Below are 22,935 nucleotides of genomic sequence, written 5' to 3'. Positions count from 1 at the left end.
TCTGTGTCAAGAAGAAAGAATGAGAGAAGAGGAGAACACAATGACAACAAAAGCAACAGGTGTCTGACACCACAAGGACTGGGGAGCACTGTGAGCAGTGAGTGAATGGGAAAACGGATGAGAGGTGAGAGAGCCATTGCCGCCAACTACCACACTCCTTATCACTTCACAACAATAAGATTTTCAGAGGAGGAAAGTACTAAATATATCACCCAATATTCTCATGTTCATGTTTTGCTTGAGATGTACGCTGAGTTACCCACAGTCAAAGCTCCTGTCCTTCACTCCACTACCTTACTCTTCAATTCAGATTCTGATGAGCGAGAAGTGAGACTACAGCCTCTTGACCTGCCTACTACCCTCTGTCAGAACGAGCCTTGCAGAGTTGAGATAGCTGCAGTTAATGACTGGCTGACTGCTGCGATGGAGTGGGCTGATTGACTGAGTGCCCGGCCTGTGATTACAATGCTGCTCTGATAGGACCAGATGGATCCAGGGGATGGAGGGAGATAGGGATGTAGGGTGGGAAAAAGGAGGGAGGGAGGGAGAAAGGGATGGAGGGAGGGGAAACGGGAGGGAGGGAGAAAGGGAGGGAGGTAGTAAGGGAAGAATACAGTGAATCTGTGGTATAAGCATCTTTCCTGATGATGATGGGTCCTTATCCACAATTGATGTGCTGAGGGTCTCGTTACTCAGTCTATGATTGGCCAATTGTATGAGAGTGACAGTTAGATCTGACCTATAGTTTGAGGATGGGAGTTGGACATTACCCTATCAGAGTCATAGCAGCTTTTATCAGGAGTACATTCTACCACTGTCAATTGGGGCTACATGAGGATGGCATGTTTGATCCAGTATGGTGTGCCGATGCGGAGGTATGATGGGGGTAAAATCACTATGGAATGGAAAATAAAAGCTGATAAAACCACAAGATATCACGATATCTCACTCCTTCTCGTTGACTATTTCTTACAGAACATGTTTTATGGAATGCAGGAAGACAATAAGACTTTACTGGCAACATTTGGAGGTTATCAAGACATTATGTCAGGGGTAAACAGTAAAAAAAAAATATCTTATCACAAAACATAATTAATCCCCCTGTATCACCTCAGTGATCACCAAATAAATGTTGATTTCAGATTGTATTGGAAGTGATGTTCAGGAATGATACACATGTCTTGCTGAACTGAAGTGATAGGCCAGACTGACATGATTTATTTGTGAGTTATGAATGCACTGTATGATGAACTAGTCATTTTGAAAACGGCACTGTTGGCAGTCTATTTGAGACTATGACCTGTACTGTCTTGTAGTGTGATTGGTGGAAGAGGACTATGCCCCTGTACTGTGCTGTAGTGTAATTGGTGGAAGAGGACTATGATCCTGTACTGTGCTGTAGTGCGATTGGTGGAAAGAGGACAATGATCTTGTACTGTAGTGTGGGTGGTGGAAAGAAGAGGGCCCTGAAACGGAGACGGTCCACCTGCGCAGTGAGGCTCACCTTGGAGTTCTTGCCTCCGCTGCGGGCGGACTGCAGAGAGTAGGTTCGCTGGACCACTTGCTCGGGGGTGGAGGGGGACTTATCAGAGGAGTGGTCCGAGTGGCCCTTCTCCACCATATTCTCACTAGGCTCCAGGCTCTGGGGCGTGGGCGAGCGCGAGCGTTTAGGACGCAGGACGGGCGAGCAAGCAGGCGTGCTCCTGTTCGAGTTACTGGCAGTGCTGGGGGTGAGAAAGAGAGAGAGAGGGAGTATTAATTCTACTTCTCTAAACTCTTTCATCACATCATGAAACTACATATTCTGCACTGTTTGAAAATGTAGGGACGGAGCAAAACCCATTAAAAAACAATGACACACATTACATGAATAACACAGGAGTAACTAATAGTACCACTCCACAGTTCATTTAAACACCTTATCTAAGTGTAAGCCACTTACTTTTACACTTATTTTACCAGGTAAGTTAAGTTGACTGAGAACACATTCTCATTTACAGCAACGACCTGTGAAATAGTTATATGGGAGAAGAAGAGGGATGAATGAGTCAATTGGAAGCTGGGGGTGATTGTGTGACCGTGATGGTATGACGGCCAGATTGGGAATTTAGCTAGGACACCGGGGTTAACACCCCTACTCTTATGATAAGTGCCATGGGATCTTTACTGACCACAGAAAGTCAGGTCAGCCGTTTAACGTCCCATCCAAAAGACTGCACCCTACACAGGGCAATATCCCCAATGACTGCCCTGTCCCCAATCACTGTGCCTCCTACTGGCCCTCTAACTTCCAGTAGCATCTGGTCTCCCATCAAGGGACCAACCAGGACAAACCCAGCTTAGCTTCAGAGGCAAGCCAGCAATGGGATGCAGGGTGGTATGCTGCTGGCTAAATGTTAATGATGCTAATGTGTTGCCGTCCCACAGGCAATGCTAGGCCTACTAGTGTACCATGTAAAGACTGAGACGTATGATCCCATTCATCCCCAGAGTGAGTATTGAGGTTACATCACGGCAAATAGGCTTGAAAGCTACCCACTAACACAGTTAATAACAACAGCAGCTAGCCTACATAACCCACAGATCAATAACCACAACAGCAGCAGCAGCAGCTAGCCTACATAACCCACAGACCAACAACAGCAGCAGCAGCAGCAGCTAGCCTAGATAACCCACAGACCAACAACAACAGCAGCAGCAGCAGCTAGCCTAGATAACCCACAGACCAACAACAGCAGCAGCAGCAGCTAGCCTACATAACCCACAGACCAACAACAGCAGCAGCAGCAGCAGCTAGCCTACATAACCCACAGACCAACAACAGCAGCAGCAGCAGGAGCTAGCCTACATAACCCACAGATCAACAACAGCAGCAGCAGCAGCAGCTAGCCTACATAACCCACAGACCAACAGCAGCAGCAGCAGCTAGCCTACATAACCCACAGACCAACAGCAGCAGCAGCAGCAGCTAGCCTACATAACCCACAGACCAACAGCAGCAGCATCAGCAGCTAGCCTACATAACCCACAGACCAACAACAACAGCAGCAGCAGCAGCTAGCCTACATAACCCACAGACCAACAACAACAGCAGCAGCAGCTAGCCTACATAACCCACAGACCAACAACAACAGCAGCAGCAGCTAGCCTACATAACCCACAGACCAACAACAGCAGCAGCAGCAGCAGCTAGCCTACATAACCCACAGACCAACAACAGCAGCAGCAGCAGCAGCTAGCCTAGATAACCCACAGACCAACAACAGCAGCAGCAGCAGCAGCAGCTAGCCTACATAACCCACAGACCAACAACAGCAGCAGCAGCAGCAGCTAGCCTACATAACCCACAGACCAACAACAGCAGCAGCAGCAGCTAGCCTACATAACCCACAGACCAACAACAGCAGCAGCAGCAGCAGCTAGCCTACATAACCCACAGACCAACAACAGCAGCAGCAGCAGCTAGCCTACATAACCCACAGACCAACAACAGCAGCAGCAGCAGCTAGCCTACATAACCCACAGACCAACAACAGCAGCAGCAGCAGCAGCTAGCCTACATAACCCACAGATCAACAACAGCAGCAGCAGCAGCTAGCCTACATAACCCACAGACCAACAACAACAGCAGCAGCAGCAGCTAGCCTACATAACCCACAGATCAACAACAGCAGCAGCAGCAGCTAGCCTACATAACCCACAGATCAACAACAGCAGCAGCAGCAGCTAGCCTACATAACCCACAGATCAACAACAGCAGCAGCAGCAGCTAGCCTACATAACCCACAGACCAACAACAGCAGCAGCAGCAGCTAGCCTACATAACCCACAGACCAACAACAGCAGCAGCAGCAGCAGCTAGCCTACATAACCCACAGACCAACAACAGCAGCAGCAGCAGCAGCTAGCCTACATAACCCACAGACCAACAACAACAGCAGCAGCAGCTAGCCTACATAACCCACAGACCAACAACAAGCAGCAGCAGCAGCTAGCCTACATAACCCACAGACCAACAACAGCAGCAGCAGCAGCTAGCCTACATAACCCACAGACCAACAACAACAGCAGCAGCAGCTAGCCTACATAACCCACAGACCAACAGCAGCAGCAGCAGCAGCAGCAGCTAGCCTACATAACCCACAGACCAACAACAACAGCAGCAGCAGCTAGCCTACATAACCCACAGACCAACAACAACAGCAGCAGCAGCAGCTAGCCTACATAACCCACAGACCAACAGCAGCAGCAGCAGCAGCAGCAGCAGCTAGCCTACATAACCCACAGACCAACAACAACAGCAGCAGCAGCTAGCCTACATAACCCACAGACCAACAACAGCAGCAGCAGCAGCTAGCACCAGAAAAAATAGCATAGTCAAAAACAGATGGCATACTCTACATGAGTCATGAGGATTAGTGAAAACCATAAGTCAGATAATGTATGTAATATCCCACTGCTGTATCTTTAAGGAGTCAGGAGAAACACTCACCCGGGGTGCACGTGTAAATACACACTGAAAAATTATACTTGGAAAATAATTTGACTTAATCCACCTGACATTGACATTTAAACCTTTATTGGATAGCTTTTCTGCAATCACATGCTTAAAAAGGTGTTGTTTTCAATCTCTTCAGACTGAACAAGTTATCGACACCATGGAAAGATGAGCTATTGACAAAATAATGCTTTTCTAACGATTCTGGACAGATGAGAACAAGTCCATGAGCAGACCCTCAGAGTAACAGGGACAGTTAAGTACAAATCTCTCTCTCTCCATCTCCATCTCCATCTCCAGCCTTCCCAAAGTCAAACTCTCCTGGCCATTGTATACTGCCTACATTACAGATGATCAAGACAGACAGATTGGATAGAGGTAGAGAAATGTAGCGCTAATAGAAGAGGAGTGAAGGAGAGGAGGATAGGAGAGGAGTGAAGGAGAGGAGGAGGATAGGAGAGGAGTGAAGGAGAGGAGGAGGATAGGAGAGGAGTGAAGGAGAGGAGGAGGATAGGAGAGGAGTGAAGGAGAGAAAGAGGATAGGAGAGGAGTGAAGGAGAGGAGGAGGATAGGAGAGGAGTGAAGGAGAGGAGGAGGATAGGAGAGGAGTGAAGGAGAGGAGGAGGATAGGAGAGGAGTGAAGGAGAGAAAGAGGATAGGAGAGGAGTGAAGGAGAGGAGGAGGATAGGAGAGGAGTGAATGAGAGGAGGAGGATAGGAGAGGAGTGAAGGAGAGGAGGAAGATAGGAGAGGAGTGAAGGAGAGAAAGAGGATAGGATAGGAGTGAAGGAGAGGAGGGTAGGAGAGGAGTAAAGGAGAGGAGGAGGATAGGAGTGAAGGAGAGGAGCAGGATAGGAGAGGAGTGAAGTAGAGGAGGAGGATAGGAGAGGAGTGAAGGAGAGGAGGAGGATAGGAGAGGAGTGAAGGAGAGGAGGAGGATAGGAGAGGAGTAAAGGAGAGGAGGAGGATAGGAGAGGAGTGAAGGAGAGGAGGATAGGAGAGGAGTAAAGGAAAGGAGGAGGATAGGAGAGGAGTGAAGGAGAGGAGGAGGAGAGGAGAGGAGTGAAGGAGAGGAGGAGGATAGGAGAGGAGTGAAGGAGAGGATAGGAGAGGAGTAAAGGAGAGGCGAGGAAGAGAGGAAAGGAGGAGAGAAGGGAGGAGTGCAGCGAGGGACGCTTCCCTTCCTGAACCACAGGCCAACCTGTTTATTAGGTCCTGTCTCTTGAGACCAGCCTGCAAAGACAACGTCCCAAATGACACCCTATTGCCTTTAAAATCCACTGCTTTTGGTCAACGCTAGTGAACTGGGTAGTGAACTGGGTGGATAACTAGGTGGGGAACTGGGTAGTGAACTGGGTGGATAACTAGGTGGGGAACTGGGTAGTGAACTAGGTGGGGAACTGGGTAGTGAACTAGATGGGGGACTGGGTAGTGAACTGGGTGGATAACTAGGTGGGGAACTAGGTGGGGAACTGGGTAGTGAACTAGGTGGGGAACTGGGTAGTGAACTAGGTGGGGAACTGGGTAGTGAACTGGGTGGATAACTAGGTGGGGAACTAGCTAGTGAACTAGGTGGGGAACTGGGTGGGGAACTGGGTAGTTAACTGGGTGGTGCTGTGGGTAGTGAACTGGGTGGATAACTAGGTGGGGAACTAGGAAGTGAACTGGGTGGATAACTAGGTGGGGAACTGGGTAGTGAACTAGGTGGGGAACTGGGTGGGGAACTGGGTAGTTAACTGGGTGGTGCTGTGGGTAGTGAACTGGGTGGGGCTGGGTAGTGAACTGGCTGATCCTAACTGTCAGTGATCTCTGTGGCTGTGCTCTGCAATACCCAGAGCTGATCTCTCATCTAACTAATTGGATGGATGGATCATCAGCTCTGATACAGTACATTGTGGTTACAAACAAATTATGTGGTGTTGTTATTTGATAAGCAAAAGTGTGTTTGTGTTTGCACAAATGTACTGCAGGTTTCTGGAGAACTGACTGTATGCACACGTACCTACTGCATAATACTTCAACATACAAGACAACGATGATTCAGAATATGTTTTTAGCATTTGTGAGTATAGGCCTATGTACCTGTATAAGAAAATGTGTGTGTAACGGTATACAGTTGAAGTCGGAAGTTTACATACACTTAGGTTGGAGTCATTAAAACTTGTTTTTCAACCACTCCACAAATTTCTTGTTAACAAACTATAGTTTTGGCAAGTCGGTTAGTGTCTGAACCACAAGTAGTTTTTCCAACAATTGTTTACAGACAGATTATTTCACTAATAATTCACTGTATCACAATTCCAGTGGTTCAGAAGTTAACATACACTAAGTTGACTGTGCCTTTAAACAGCTTGGAAAATTCCAGAAAATGATGTCATGGCTTTAGAAGCTTCTGATAGGATAATTGACATCATTTGAGTCAATTGGAGGTGTACCTGTGGATGTATTTCAAGGCCTACCTTCAAACTCAGTGCCTCTTTGCTTGACATCATGGGAAAATCAAAAGAAATCAGCCAAGACCTCAGAAAAAATGTTGTGGACCTCCACAAGTCTGGTTCATCCTTGGGAGAAATTTCCAAACGCCTGAAGGTACCACGTTCATCTGTACAAACACCACTCAGGAAGGAGACACGTTCTTTCTCCTAGAGATGAACGTACTTTGGTGCGAAAAGTGCAAATCAATCCCAGAACAACAGCAAAGGACCTTGTGAAGATGCTGGAGGAAACAGGTTCAAAGGTATCTATATCCACAGTAAAACGAGTCCTATATTGACATAACCTGAAAGACCGCTCAGCAAGGAAGAAGCCACTGCTCCAAAACCGCCATAAAAAAGACTGCATCTGCACATGGGGACAAAGATCGTACTTTTTGGAGAAATGTCCTCTTGTCTGACGAAACAAAAATAGAACTGTTTGGCCATAATGACCATCGTTATGTTTGGAGGAAAAAGGGGGAGGCTTGCAAGCCGAAGACAATGACCCCAAGCATACTTCCAAAGTTGTGGCAAAATGGCTTAAGGACAACAAAGTCAAGGTATTGGAGTGGCCATCACAAATCCCTGACCTTAATCCTATAGAAAATTTGTGGGCAGAACTGAAAAAGCGTGTGCGAGCAAGGAGGCCTACAAACCTGAATTCACCCAACTTATTGTGGGAAGGCTACCCGAAACGTTTGACCCAAGTTAAACAATTTAAAGGCAATGCTACTAAATACTAATTGAGTGTATGTAAACTTCCTACCCACTGGGAATGTGATGAAAGAAATAAAAGCTGAAATAAATCATTCTCTCTACTGTTATTCTGACATTTCACATTCTTAAAATAAAGTGGTGATCCTAACTGACCTAAAACAAGGCATTTTTACTCGGATTAAATGTCAGGAATTGTGAAAAACTGAGTTTAAATGTATGTGGCTAAGGTGTATGTAAACTTCCGACTTCAACTGTATGTCAATGTATGCATGTAAAAGTGCACAGGATATATGAGTGTACAGGAAATGTCTCACAAGCGGCCCTCATAATATGTAGTGCTGTGGAATCAGCGAATAATGCAATGAGCTGGTACAAAGCAGAGGACACTGCTATTTCTCCTGCGTGCAAATCACTGTCGGAACCCAGAGACTGCCTGAGATACACGCACGCACGCACGCACGCACGCACGCACGCACGCACGCACGCACACACACACACACACGCACCCACAGGGCGCAGATGCACCTGGATGCACATTGACGCAGACACTGACACACATAAGCACACACACAGAACAGTTCTCATATGCCAGTGGGCTGTGTGAGCTGCATCATCTTTCATGTCACATCCTGGCTCAGTTACTAACGATCTCACGCTCACCTGACTTTCATCAGATCCACAGAACCAGACAGAGTTATGATCAGAGCTGAGCACACAGGACACACCGTACTAGAACTACCCAGTCAGATATCTGCCAGTCATCATCATCACCATTAACTGTGGGTTTATAACCCCATTATGGCCAGTCTCACTCCATAAGTATAATGGCTCTGACTGACCACAGGGTCATAATGATCACAGGCCCTAACATCACCTGCTGTCAGCTCTGTTCTCTGTCTCCTGATTGGATGCACCTGTATTTCAAAACATTAATTATCAACCTAAGCCGACTAATATTGCATGCCTAGAGCCTAAATGCATTGAATGTGCGTCTGAAAAATGTTCAGAACAGTGCAGCCAGTTATCATGAGCATTCAGTTGGATCACACATCCCTCAACATGATAAAGGCTGCGTCTCCATGGAAACCAACATCACTGCTTTTCGTCAGGGAGGAATTCTCGGCAGTGCTCTCCTCTTGAGATAAAACAAAACAATGGGAACATGGATAAATCCTCAGCATATGAATGGAGGTTTGATCAGCTCACTCCCAGTAATGTGTGTCTTTGCTTATTAGACAAGACTAGGTACACATGCTGCTAACATGTACAGTCAGACAAGAGCGTTATAGCCTTAGCCAAATCAAATCAAATGTTATTTGTCACATGCTTCGTTTACAACAGGTGTAGACTAACAGTGAAACGCTTACTTATGGGCCCTTCCCAACAATGCAGAATTTAAAATAAATAATAACATGAGGAATAAGTACACATGCTACAATGGGTTACTCTATGAACCAAACGTAACATGTGTGACAGGCCATTACACATTACATTACACATCAAGTAAATTGTCTCCCGTTTGTTCAGCATGAGAGGAGAGGACAAATGCATGGGCGGTAAGAATGGCATCCTACTGCAGAACAATAGAGACAGCTGTTTCTGGATGTTAGCCTATACCTGAAGCTGACCCAGAACAATAGAGACAGCGGTTTCTGGATGTTAGCCTATACCTGAAGCTGACCCAGAACAATAGAGACAGCTGTTTCAGGATGTTAGCCTATACCTGAAGCTGACCCAGAACAATAGAGACAGCGGTTTCTGGATGTTAGCCTATACCTGAAGCTGACCCAGAACAGTAGAGACAGCGGTTTCTGGATGTTAGCCTATACCTGAAGCTGACCCAGAACAATAGAGACAGCGGTTTCTGGATGTTAGCCTATACCTGAAGCTGACCCAGAACAATAGAGACAGCTGTTTCAGGATGTTAGCCTATACCTGAAGCTGACCCAGAACAATAGAGGCAGCTGTTTCAGGATGTTAGCCTATACCTGAAGCTGACCCAGAACAATAGAGACAGCGGTTTCTGGATGTTAGCCTATACCTGAAGCTGACCCAGAACAATAGACAGCTGTTTCAGGATGTTAGCCTATACCTGAAGCTGACCCAGAACAATAGAGACAGCTGTTTCAGGATGTTAGCCTATACCTGAAGCTGACCCAGAACAATAGAGACAGCTGTTTCAGGATGTTAGCCTATACCTGAAGCTGACCCAGAACAATAGAGACAGCGGTTTCTGGATGTTAGCCTATACCTGAAGCTGACCCAGAACAGCTTTTTTGCCCGCTTTGAGGACAATACAGTGCCACTGACACGGCCCCCTACCAAAACCTGCGGGCTCTCCTTCACTGCAGCCGAGGTGAGTAAAACATTTAAACGTGTTAACCCTCGCAAGGCTGCAGGTCCAGACGGCATTCCCAGCCGCGTCCTCAGAGCATGCGCAGACCAGCTGGCTGGTGTGTTTACGGACATATTCAATCAATCCTTATCCCAGTCTGCTGTTCCCACATGCTTCAAGAGGGCCACCATTGTTCCTGTTCCCAAGAAAGCTAAGGTAACTGAGCTAAACGACTACCGCCCCGTAGCACTCACTTCCGTCATCATGAAGTGGTTTGAAAGACTAGTCAAGGACCATATCACCTCCACCCTACCGGACACCCTAGACCCACTCCAATTTGCTTACCGACCCAATAGGTCCACAGACGACGCAATCGCAACCACACTGCACACTGCCCTAACCCATCTGGACAAGAGGAATACCCATGTGAGAATGCTGTTCATCGATTACAGCTCAGCATTTAACACCATAGTACCCTCCAAACTCGTCATCAAGCTCGAGACCCTGGGTCTCGACCCCGCCCTGTGCAACTGGGTCCTGGACTTCCTGACGGGCCGCCCCCAGGTGGTGAGGGTAGGTAACAACATCTCCACCCCGCTGATCCTCAACACTGGGGCCCCACAAGGGTGCGTTCTGAGCCCTCTCCTGTACTCCCTGTTCACCCACGACTGCGTGGCCATGCACGCCTCCAACTCAATCATCAAGTTTGCGGATGACACTACAGTGGTAGGCTTGATCACCAACAACGACGAGACGGCCTACAGGGAGGAGGTGAGGGCCCTCGGAGTGTGGTGTCAGGAAAATAACCTCATACTCAACGTCAACAAAACAAAGGAGATGATTGTGGACTTCAGGAAACAGCAGAGGGAGCACCCCCCTATCCACATCGACGGGTCAGTAGTGGAGAAGGTGGAAAGTTTTAAGTTCCTCGGTGTACACATCACGGACAAACTGAATTGGTCCACCCACACAGACAGCGTTGTGAAGAAGGCGCAGCAGCGCCTCTTCAACCTCAGGAGGCTGAAGAAATTCGGCTTGTCACCAAAAGCACTCACAAACTTCTACAGATGCACAATCGAGAGCATCCTGTCGGGCTGTATCACCGCCTGGTACGGCAACTGCTCCGCCCACAACCGTAAGGCTCTCCAGAGGGTAGTGAGGTCTGCAGAACGCATCACCAGGGGCAAACTACCTGCCCTCCAGGACACCTACACCACCCGATGTCACAGGAAGGCCATAAAGATCATCAAGGACAACAACCACCCAAGCCACTGCCTGTTCACCCCGCTATCATCCAGAAGGCGAGGTCAGTACAGGTGCATCAAAGTAGGGACCGAGAGACTGAAAAACAGCTTCTATCTCAAGGCCATCAGACTGTTAAACAGCCACCACTAACATTTAGCGGCCGCTGCCAACATACTGACTCAACTCCAGCCACTTTAAAAATGGGAATTGATGGAAATTATGTAAAAATGTACCACTAGCCACTTTAAGCAATGCCACTTAATACAATGTTTACATACCCTACATTACCCATCTCATATGTATATATACTGTACTCTATATCATCTACTGCATCTTGCCATCTTTATGCAATACATGTACCACTAGCCACTTTAAACTATGCCACTTTATGTTTACATACCCTACAGTACTCATCTCATACGTATATACCGTACTCTATACCATCTACTGCATCTGCCATGCCGTTCTGTACCACCACTCATTCATATATCTTTATGTACATATTCTTTATCCCTTTACACTTGTGTGTGTGTGTAAGGTAGTAGTGTGGAATTGTTAGGTTAGATTACTGTTGGTTATTACTGCATTGTCGGAACTAGAAGCACAAGCATTTCGCTACACTCGCATTAACATCTGCTAACCATGTGTATGTGACTAATAAAATTTGATTTGATTTGAACAATAGAGACAGAGGTTTCTGGATGTTAGCCTATACCTGAAGCTGACCCAGAACAATAGAGACAGCTGTTTCAGGATGTTAGCCTATACCTGAAGCTGACCCAGAACAATAGAGACAGAGGTTTCTGGATGTTAGCCTATACCTGAAGCTGACCCAGAACAATAGAGACAGCTGTTTCAGGATGTTAGCCTATACCTGAAGCTGACCCAGAACAATAGACAGCTGTTTCAGGATGTTAGCCTATACCTGAATCTGACCCAGAACAATAGAGACAGCTGTTTTAGGATGTTAGCCTATACCTGAAGCTGACCCAGAACAATGACACAAAATATTAAAGTAGCTGCACAATTTGTATATTATGACTTGTAAGAGAAAATGATGTGGTTGTCATGACTAGTGAGAGACAATGCATGGCGGATTGTGGGTAAACAACTAAAAGCCTATCTGGCTTCTCCCCCCTACCAACGGTTGACAACTCCATTGTGTCCTCCTCCCAGAGTGCTAAGAACCTTGGCGTGATCCTGGACAACACCCTGTCGTTCTCAACTAACATCAAGGCGGTGACCCGTTCCTGTAGGTTCATGCTCTACAACATTCGCAGAGTACGACCCTGCCTCACGCAGGAAGCGGCGCAGGTCCTAATCCAGGCACTTGTCATCTCCCGTCTGGATTACTGCAACTCGCTGTTGGCTGGGCTCCCTGCCTGTGCCATTAAACCCCTACAACTCATCCAGAACGCCGCAGCCCGTCTGGTGTTCAACTTTCCCAAGTTCTCTCACGTCACCCCGCTCCTCCGCTCTCTCCACTGGCTTCCAGTTGAAGCTCGCATCCGCTACAAGACCATGGTGCTTGCCTACGGAGCTGTGAGGGGAACGGCACCTCCGTACCTTCAGGCTCTGATCAGGCCCTACACCCAAACAAGGGCACTGCGTTCATCCACCTCTGGCCTGCTCGCCTCCCTACCTCTGAGGAAGTACAGTTCCCGCTCAGCCCAGTCAAAACTGTTCGCTGCTCTGGCACCCCAATGGTGGAACAAACTCCCTCACGACGCCAGGTCAGCGGAGTCAATCACCACCTTCCGGAGACACCTGAAACCCCACCTCTTTAAGGAATACCTAGGATAGGATAAAGTAATCCTTCTAACCCCCCCCCCCCTTAAAAGAGTTAGATGCACTATTGTAAAGTGGTTGTTCCACTGGATATCATAAGGTGAATGCACCAATTTGTAAGTCGCTCTGGATAAGAGCGTCTGCTAAATGACTTAAATGTAAATGTAAATGAAGCGCAACAAAGCACCGTCTATATGAATATTGCTATAGCAACTGTGACTAGAGAGAATTTCTTTAAATATTCATAATATGCTTCTATATATAATCTACTGGGCAGAGACAGACCTTCTGTTGAGCTTGGCCTTTTAACTGGAAATAAGGGATTTGGAGGGGAAGGGAGAGACAACACTATCATGGCTGACTTTGATTGAGGACTGAGTAGAACTGGGTAACCTGCTAAATTAGTATAATATGCCAATCTGCCATCTAATAACATCATTTGCATACAGTTTTGAAGCCTGGCCTCACAGCCATACAATACTTATTTCTGAGCCCCTCCAAGACGTATGATACCTACTAATAGTCTTATTACTTTAGACAGAAAGTAGGGAGGTTGGTCAGGGAGGATGTATGAGTGTTTACTGCGACCGTCTAGAAATCCAAAGGTTGCATGCTCGAGTCGAAGACAACTGTAGCATTTGAACTCTTCCCCTAACCCTAATTCTAACCTTAACCCATTTGACCTAACCTGCTGTATAATTTGTCTAACCTTTGTCGTTAGTTCACTTAACCACCAACATAAATTCTGCCCATAATTCTCCTTTATTGTTACTATGCAACTAGCAAACTGGCGTCAGAGAAAGACATATAATACTATACGTTCTCAAAGATCTATAATATGTTACTTCAAGAAATTCATATGCTGCTGTACGACCGGGTAAGACGTATGATACTGTACATCCTCTAATTTGTATGATATTTGTACATTCATAATGTAACCTAAAGTAATGTAATATATCATACTAAACGTACGTACCAAATCCTACGAATTGCCCTGAGACCAGGTTGTGTGTGTAGCTACAGCAGGTCCCTAAGGCAGGGAAGCAGCTGGGCTCATCTGCATTACAGCACCAGAAACAATCAGTCCTGACTGTATTGTATGTAAAATAAGGTTGATAAGAACATGGACTGTACATACTGCAGCAGAACGACAAAACAATGCACTTGGACTGCACATGGAACACAAATAGACCAAATATAGACCACACAAGCAAATTATGGTCAAAGAAAGAACACTGAGCAATAAGATGCAGGTTGAAAAGCATTATAATGAGCTTGGTACTCTACACATGCCCAGTGAGAAAAGCAAATCCGTCTGCTGGTGAAACTTTGTTGCTGTCTTTTTGTAATGTGCTCTAAATCTCTGGGCTCAGGCTATCCAAACGAGGAGGGCAACGCTTCGCTTCACAATGCACGGAGTTCCGGCCTGTTCCGAGGGGCCTTGTTCTCACTGACGCTTTTGCTGACCCTGGAAAATAACCATCTGGCAATGGACCTTGTGTTTCACTATGCTAAAAGTACAGGGGTGGACCGAGCTCAACGGCAACACACGCACGCACACAAATCATGCATGACACAGCTTCAAACAGCACATACACACACAGCACATACACACAACTAATACTAGCCTACACTTTCACACACCACACTCAAACACACCCATGCAATAAACTCCATACAATAAACACACGACCCCCCCCCACTCCCAACACCCCCCCCCCCCCCCCCAACTACCTACCAACACACACACACACACACACACACACACACACACGCACACGCACACGCACACGCACACGCACACGCGTTAAATCCGCTTGGGCCACAGAACTACAAGGCCACCCTATCCAAGCCGATCGACAGTCTCAACTCCTCACCAGTCAATCATAGGCACAACAGCATCCTTAACATTGGTCACAAACATCCAGCTTCCGTTGGTTGCTGTGACGCACTCAAAAACCTCCATATCCTCATATAGAGAAAGGAGCAGCAAGGAGCTGTTCATCCAAGGCTCATCTGAGAGCTCCTTCTCCTCTCTCCCCGGGAGAGAACAGAACAGAATAGAGAGAAGAGAAGAGCCCTGGGAGATTTCCTTCAGCAGGCTTAGGGGTCTGATCTCCTCCTGCCAGCGTGATCTCTTAATAACAAGCTAGATTACGTCCCTGTGACAACACCTGACAAGCGGATCGCTGGGCTGTTGACTGACACTCCCCTTCCACCCCCACCCATCTGCATATACAGCACTGGAATGCAGCACAAGTGTGTCTGTCTTTCTGCATGCAGACAGGCAGGCTGCTCTCTCCCTCCCCACTAACCTGGTAGCCATGTAGACCCAGCTCCGATGCGATCAGCCCCCTTTCAAGCCAAGGCTTCATTCAACCAGCAGGAGCCGCAGACGGGGGAAAGGAGGAGGGACAGGAGGATGAGGGGAAGGGGGGAGGATGGGTTCCGGAGCATGCCAGGAGGATGAGAGGAAGCAGAGAGAAGAGAGAGCACAGAGAGTTCCTTTTGGAGAGTGTAGAGGCTAGTCCACAGCCTATTTCTATCTCTCTGTGTCTAGCTATCTGAGGCTGCTCCCTCCCTCCCTTTTTCACTCACAGACTCCCCTCTCTCCTGTTCCCTGTGCGTTTGTCAGCTCTTCCTCTTGACTGGTGCGCCCTGTTCCCCATGCATTTGTCAGCGCTTCCTCTTGACTGGTGCGCCTGCTATGTCTGTATCCAAGCAAGGGTGATCTCGACTCTCGCAATCACTAGTTTTAACTAATATTCACAGGCACACACAGGCTGATAGAGTAGAAGAGAGGGGAGAGGGACAGTGGCAGATAGAGGGAGGGAGGGAGAGTGACAATGGCAGAGAGAGTGAGGGAGGGAGAGTGACAGTGGCAGAGAGAGTGAGGGAGGGAACGTGACAGTGGCAGAGAGAGTGAGGGAGGGAGGGAGAGTGACAGTGGCAGAGAGAGTGTGAGGAAGGGAGAGTGACAGTCGTAGAGAGAGTGAGGGAGGGAGAGTGACAGTGGCAGAGAGAGTGTGAGGAAGGGAGAGTGACAGTGGTAGAGAGAGTGAGGGAGGGAGAGTGACAGTGGCAGAGAGAGTGTGAGGAAGGGAGAGTGACAGTGGTAGAGAGAGTGAGGGAGGGAGAGTGACAGTGGCAGAGAGAGTGTGAGGAAGGGAGAGTGACAGTGGTAGAGAGAGTGAGGGAGAGAGAGTGACAGTGGCAGAGAGAGTGTGAAGAAAGAAGAGGGAGAGAAAGACAAAGTGGTGGCTTCTACTTTGCATTCTGCCACTGCTTGGTGCTCTGAGCCTGCTGGCCACTCAATTATTCATGCTGTTCATGAATGGAGGGGCTGACATCACCGGCATTCAGGTCACTTTACATTCTGGCCTCTTCTGAATCATACAACCAATCCCCAGAAGACCCACTACACCCCAGAGCACACTGATATAAAATGTACAATACACATACAGTACAGTTCAGTCCACCCACCCACAACCACCTACAAACCCACCTAAACTCAGCAAAAAAAGAACTGTCCCTTTATCAGGACCCTGTCTTTCAAAGATAATTCGTAAAAATCCAAATAACTTCACAGATCTTCATTGTAAAGGGTTTACACACTGTTTCCCATGCTTGTTCAATGAACCATAAACAATTAATGAACATGCACCTGTGGAACGGTCGTTAAGACACTAACAGCTTACAGATGGTAGGCAATTAAGGTCACAGTTATGAAAAGTTAGGACACTAAAGAGGCCTTTCTACTGACTCTGAAAAACACCAAAAGAAAGATGCCCAGGGTCCCTGCTCATCTGCGTGAACGTGCCTTAGGCATGCTGCAAGGAGGCATGAGGACTGCAGATGTGGCCAGGGCAATAAATTACAATGTCCGTACTGTGAGACGCCTAAGACAGCGCTACAGGGAGACAGGATGGACAGCTGATCATCCTCACAGTGGCAGACCACGTGTAACAACACCTGCACAGGATCGGTACATCCGAACATCACACCTGCGGGACAGGTACAGGATGGCAACAACAACTGCCTGAGTTACAACAGGAATGCACAATCCCTCCGTCAGTGCTCAGGCTGTCCGCAATAGGCTGAGAGAGGCAGGACTGAGGGCTTGTAGGCCTGTTGTAAGGCAGGTCCTCACCAGACATTACCGGCAATAACGTCGCCTATGGGCACAAACCCACTGTCGCTGGACCAGACAGGACTGGCAAAAAGTGCTCTTCACTGACGAGTCGCGGTTTTGTCTCACCAGGGGTGATGGTCGGATTCTCATTTATCGTCGAAGGAATGAGCATTACACCGAGGCCTGTACTCTGGAGCGGGATCGATTTGGAGGTGGAGGGTCCGTCATGGTCTGGGGCGGTGTGTCACAGCATCATTGGACTGAGCTTGTTGTCATTGCAGGCAATCTCAACGCTGTGCGTTACAGGGAAGACATCCTCCTCCCTCATGTGCTACCCTTCCTGCAGGCTCATCTTGACATGACCCTCCAGCATGACAATGCCACCAGCCATACTGCGCATTCTCTGTGTGATTTCCTGCAAGACAGGAATGTCAGTGTTCTGCCATGGCCAGCAAAGAGCCCGGATCTCAATCCCATTGAGCACATCTGGGACTTATTGGATCGGAGGGTGAGGGCTAGGGCCATTCCCCCAAGAAATGTCCGGGAACTTGCAGGTGCCTTGGTGGAAGAGTAGGGTAACATTTTACAGCAAAAACTGGCAAATCTGGTGCAGTCCATGAGGAGGAGATGCACTGCAGTACTTAATGCATCTGGTGGCCACACCAGATACTGACTGTTACTTTTGATTTTGACCCCCTCTTTGTTCAGGGACACATTATTCCATTTCTGTTAGTCACATGTCTGTGGAACTTGTTCAGTTTATGTCTCAGTTGTTGAATCTTGTTCTGTTCATACAAATATTTACACATGTTAAGTTTGCTGAAAATAAACGCAGTTGACAGTGAGAGAACGTTTATTTTTTTGCTGAGTTTACAAACCAAGGTAAGAAAAGTAAGAACTAGGCCATTTCTAATTGTGAAATGTGTTTACATCAATAGGCAATACAAGCATCTCTTTCTATTCCCGTATGCGTCTATTTACAAGGTGTGAAGTATACTGAACAAAAATACAAATGCAACAATTTCAACAATTTTACTGAGTTCCAGTTCACTTAAGGAAATCAGTCAATTGGAGAGGACAATCAGCTGTCCGTCCTGTCTCCTTGTAAATTCATTAGGACCTAATCTATGGATTTCATATTATTGGGCAGGTTGCGTAGCCATGGGAGGGCCTGGGGGGGCATAGGCCCACACAGTTAGGAACCAGGCCCAGACAGAAATACTCAGTTTCATCAGCTGTCTGGGTGGCTGGTCTCAGACGATCCTACAGGTGAAAAACCCGGATGTGGAAGTCCTGGGCTGGCGTGGTTACACGGGGTCTGCGGTTGTGAGGCCGGTTGGACATACTGGCAAATTCTCTAAAACGACATTCGAGCGACTTATGGTAAATAAATTAACATTCAACAGATCTGGTGGACATTCCTGCAGTCATCATGACAATTGCACGCTCCCTCAAAACTTGAGACATCTGTGGCATTGTGTTGTGTGACAAAACTGACATTTTAGAGTGGCCTTTTATAGTCCCCAGCACAAGGTGCACCTGTGTGATAGTAATGCTGTTTAATCAGCTTCTTGATATGCCACACCTGTCAGGTGGATGGATTATCTTGGCAAAGGAGAAATGCTCCCTAACAGTGATGTAAACACATTTGTGCACAACATTTTAGAGAAATAAGCTTTTTGTGCATATAGAAAATGTCTGGGATATTTTATTTTAGCTCATGAAACATGGGACCAACACTTTACATGTTGCATTTTTATTTTGTTCAGTATAATTTTTCTATTTACACTTTCATCTCACAACATACAGTGGATTCAATATTTATAGTTTATTATTTATTTATAGTTGCCTCCAGCACCACCAATAGCTGGTGTAATGAAAACAGGAAACAATTAATTACTTGAGATATTACACTGGCGTATGGATCATAAATCTAATGGTCCAACTCCTACAGACCTTAAGCCATATGTCAATCTGCACTTCAAAGACGTTTGCATTTACACTTTTGTTATTAGTCATTCTGCTGCAGTGAAAAACGCTTGCTTGAGTTATTTTCACTGACCTTTGCATTTGAAGTTACCACTTTAAATACTGTCATCCTCATGACTCGCTAAGAAACTGTAGTTTTAAGTTGGCAACAAGGTAATTTATCAGCCAATGCCACTTCAGGCCTACCTAGCTTCATATAGGCTACACAGGCAGCCCAATTCTGATATTTTTCCACTAATTGGTATTTTGAACAATCACATTAGATCTTTTCACAGCAGATATTTTTTAGAGATGATCTGATTAGTGAAAAAAAAAGATCAGATTGGGGTTCCTGTGTAAACACGGCCATAATTAATAACTAATTTACACAAATGAATATTACCCTTCATCAGGCTTTAGCTTCTTGCTGCCTCCGCAGGGCTGGACTTGAGTGGTTCCATCAAGATAGAGAGCATCTAAAAATACCACTGGCAAAGTTGTGATTTATACTTTTTTTCAAAACCTATTAAGGATGTGTATGCTGCCTGGATACAGCATATCACTAAGTTCATCAGGTTGAGCGGAAAACTTCACCCACAGGTTTGCCCAAAAAGGCCTTATCCAAGGGGGTGGAACTCTTTGTCCAAAGTTGGGTCACTCACATAGCTTAAATGCTGATGGTTGGGTGTTTAATCCACTTTACATCTCATGCTCTTCCATTTGAAAGCTGCATATATCAAAAAGACCCATTTGTCAACTTTGTATAGTACATACATAGTATGTAGTATAGTACATAGTACAGCATCAGACATACTGCAATGATACACCCAATATTTGTGCCTTATGATTCAGTTTCATGTAAAGAAAACACCCCAAAAAAGCCTGAGGTCTGGTGCTGGAAATAAATGACCCTGTGGGGGCTCTGGCTAGCGCTGTGGGACAAAGACTCGTACCCAGCCCACAGCCCAGTCTCTCCCTGCCTGGATAAGCCTGCCTGGCCTCACATCAAAACTAACCTACTTTTTTTTGCTCTCATTGTTGTGCACCCAGGGGAGACCCAGATGGCCCAACACTGAGAGAAACACTAAGGCATGACTGGGTAGTGTATGGGGTCCATAGGAGTAGCTAAATGGCTTGTTCTGCCCCAGGCCTGGTTTACTACTAGTTCCACACGGGTCAGTATTGTGTTCTTTTAGACGCTGTTCCAATGACCGCCCAATGTTGAGAGCCTCTGATCTGTCTTTCTGGGCCAAAAGACTGTTTACACTGTCAACATGGCAACCCCGATGCGGCATTGCATAGCTGCATCAGAAGTGTCTGTCTCAGCCGGCGTTATTTGGCCATGTGGTTACCACGGCGACAAGCCATTTGTGTGTGTTGCCACCACTCTTGAAGTGGGAGACCAGAGAAAGACAGTGAGAGAGAAAGGGAGGGAGAGAGAGAAACAGAGAGGGGGTGGAGTTGGGGAGAATGGACCGCCTCACAATCAGATATTTATCCTGTCAATGGGTGTTGGGACATATTAGGATAGCACTCACACACTAGGTTATCTACTGGCATGGTGTTTTAAAGTGCACTTCACTGAAAGCAGTGTTGCACAAGCTCCATTCTGAGAGTATCATCCTCTGAGCATGGATCAATGTGCTTTCCTCACGTTAGAACTCTGTCAAAACAGCACTTCTCCCCCTTACACTCAGCAGACAGGACACACAGAAGATATTTAGTGAGTCCTGCTGAGACAATTCAGCAAAACTGTAGTGTGTGTGTGTGTGTGTGTGTGTGTGTGTGTGTGTGTGTGTGTGTGTGTGTGTGTGTGTGTGTGTGTGTGTGTGTGTGTGTGTGTGTGTGTGTGTGTGTGTGTGTGCGTGTGTGTGTGTGTGTGTGTGTGAATACAAGCCACAGTCCGATAGTGTTTTATACTAGACTATAAGTTAGATATGTATCACAGTAAAACTACCACTGTACATCCGTCCCTGCTGCCCTGCTTTGAGAGCCACTTGGGGACAGAAAGACAGCGCGCTTGGGACTGCAGGGAGTTTGGGGGCAGGGTCACTGAGGGGTGACAGAGGGAGAGGAAACAGGCTGCCAACAGGACAAAGCCCTCCACAGGACACACGGCATGGCACCAACCGCCAACGGGACAGGGACAGGGCCATCTGTGGAGGACGTGGCAGAAGCAGGTCTCTGGGCATGGGGGTGGTGAGGAGGGTTGATTGTGACATGCAGGACTGACTGACTGGGAGAGAGGGGTATTTCTTTATTTGGGCCCCAACTTAATGCTGTACCCCTAGAAATCTGACCACTATAGGGAACCACTTTGAACAAGGCAATACTTCATGTACCTGTACACCCAGTTACTGTATTACAGAATGACTAGTCTGAGATTAGGGATTTTATCTAGAAAGAATCATACTAATACATCGAAATAACCTGATATGGATGAAACACAATTAACTATTTGAAATTCTGTAAATCTTTGAAAATGATAATAAAAACATTGAAAAGAGAAACACAATGCCTTCATACAAGGGTAATTCAATTCAAATTTTGTGCTTTACAAAAACATGCAGAGTGGGGTTAGAAACAGCGAAATGTCCATTCTGCCTTTATCAGCAGGCCTATGACAAATCAAAACCTGACCTATTATTTTTATCTGGGAGAGAAAATGATTATATTCCAACTGCTCCGTAAATCACCTGGTGCTCAAAGGTCTCTCTCTCATGTATGGCGGTAATATATGGAATTCAGGGAATTGGTTCTTTACTATGCTTTTAAAAAGCTTAATGGAAAAAAACTTTAATGTTCAGTCAACGCTCATTGAAAAAACAAGCGTACAGATGGAACCCTTCAGCGTGCACTTTCATTAGCTAGCCACCCGTTAGGCAGGAATGGCACAGACGGACGCCGTGGACTGTGTACGCCTGGCTGCTCCTAAATAACACGGCTCACGGTCCATTAATGACGAGGTGCAGGCCTCTGTGTGAATACAGGGAGTGTTAACACTGTAGACTAAATGCTCTCAGCTTCTGTTAACACTCAACTGCCCCGGCCTGACTCCATACTATACATCATTACAACAGGCTTGTTCAATAACCATTCAGCCTATATAAAGAAGAGCCGCTGCCTTTGGGTCAGTGTCCCCTGCTTTCTGATATATCTGTTTTCCTCGCACAGTAGTACTGGAAAGCTTGGATAGACACTTGTGAGAATATGATGCAGAAATGGCACTTAGTTTTCACAGGCTGTGTCTTAGCCAGAATCCACCTCCACTTGAATGACAGTCAATCCAAAAATAACCAAAAGCTGAGATACAGTCATCACCATCCCTTCTCCTCACACATAATCAACAGATATGGGCTGTACTATCCCCTTGCCAATGCCAGCAATCAAACACACAAGAGTATGTTGAAGCAAAATATGGCCAGCTAGTTATATGACTGTTGTTTTGCAGGTTTGTATTGATTATGATAGGATGCTAGGTGCATCTCTGAACACTTCAGAGCTCGTTTCATTTGACCACAAATAGATAAAAGGAAGCTTAGAACCTAAAACATATCAACCTGTGTCAGATTATATTGCATTATATTGCTAGTCTATGGTGCTTGTCTATGTCACATACTGTACATTAACAGCATCATGTTATTACGTTATCCTTGCACTAATAATGTTATGTATTACATAAGGGTGCTGGATATACAGGGAGAGCAGGGTTTTTTCTGGATCTAAAAGGGGCTGAACTGTTGGGCGTGGCAGGGGGCATGGCAATGGACACGGTTGGC

At 46.6% G+C, this 22,935-nt stretch overlaps 1 protein-coding gene across 13 annotated transcripts in view; it reads right to left on the bottom strand.

Annotated features, from left to right (window-relative positions):
- The window catches only part of LOC139549755 (protein Aster-B-like), a 168,517-nt gene that overhangs the window by 24,405 nt on the left and 121,177 nt on the right, over positions 1-22,935 (bottom strand). For 11 of the 13 annotated variants that reach the window (XM_071360503.1, XM_071360507.1, XM_071360498.1 and 8 more), the window contains one exon: positions 1,505-1,724. In XM_071360503.1, coding sequence (XP_071216604.1) covers positions 1,505-1,724 — 220 coding nt within the window. Of the gene's footprint in view, positions 1-1,504; positions 1,725-14,933; positions 15,268-15,371; positions 15,644-22,935 lie in introns of those variants that run through there. The other 2 variants (XM_071360506.1, XM_071360504.1) reach the window with 2 other exon arrangements.

The sequence above is a fragment of the Salvelinus alpinus genome, chromosome 22, assembly GCF_045679555.1.
Source record: "Salvelinus alpinus chromosome 22, SLU_Salpinus.1, whole genome shotgun sequence".
NCBI lineage: Eukaryota > Metazoa > Chordata > Actinopteri > Salmoniformes > Salmonidae > Salvelinus > Salvelinus alpinus.
Note: the sequence above shows the minus strand (reverse complement) of the source record. Positions and strands in the feature narration are given on the sequence as shown.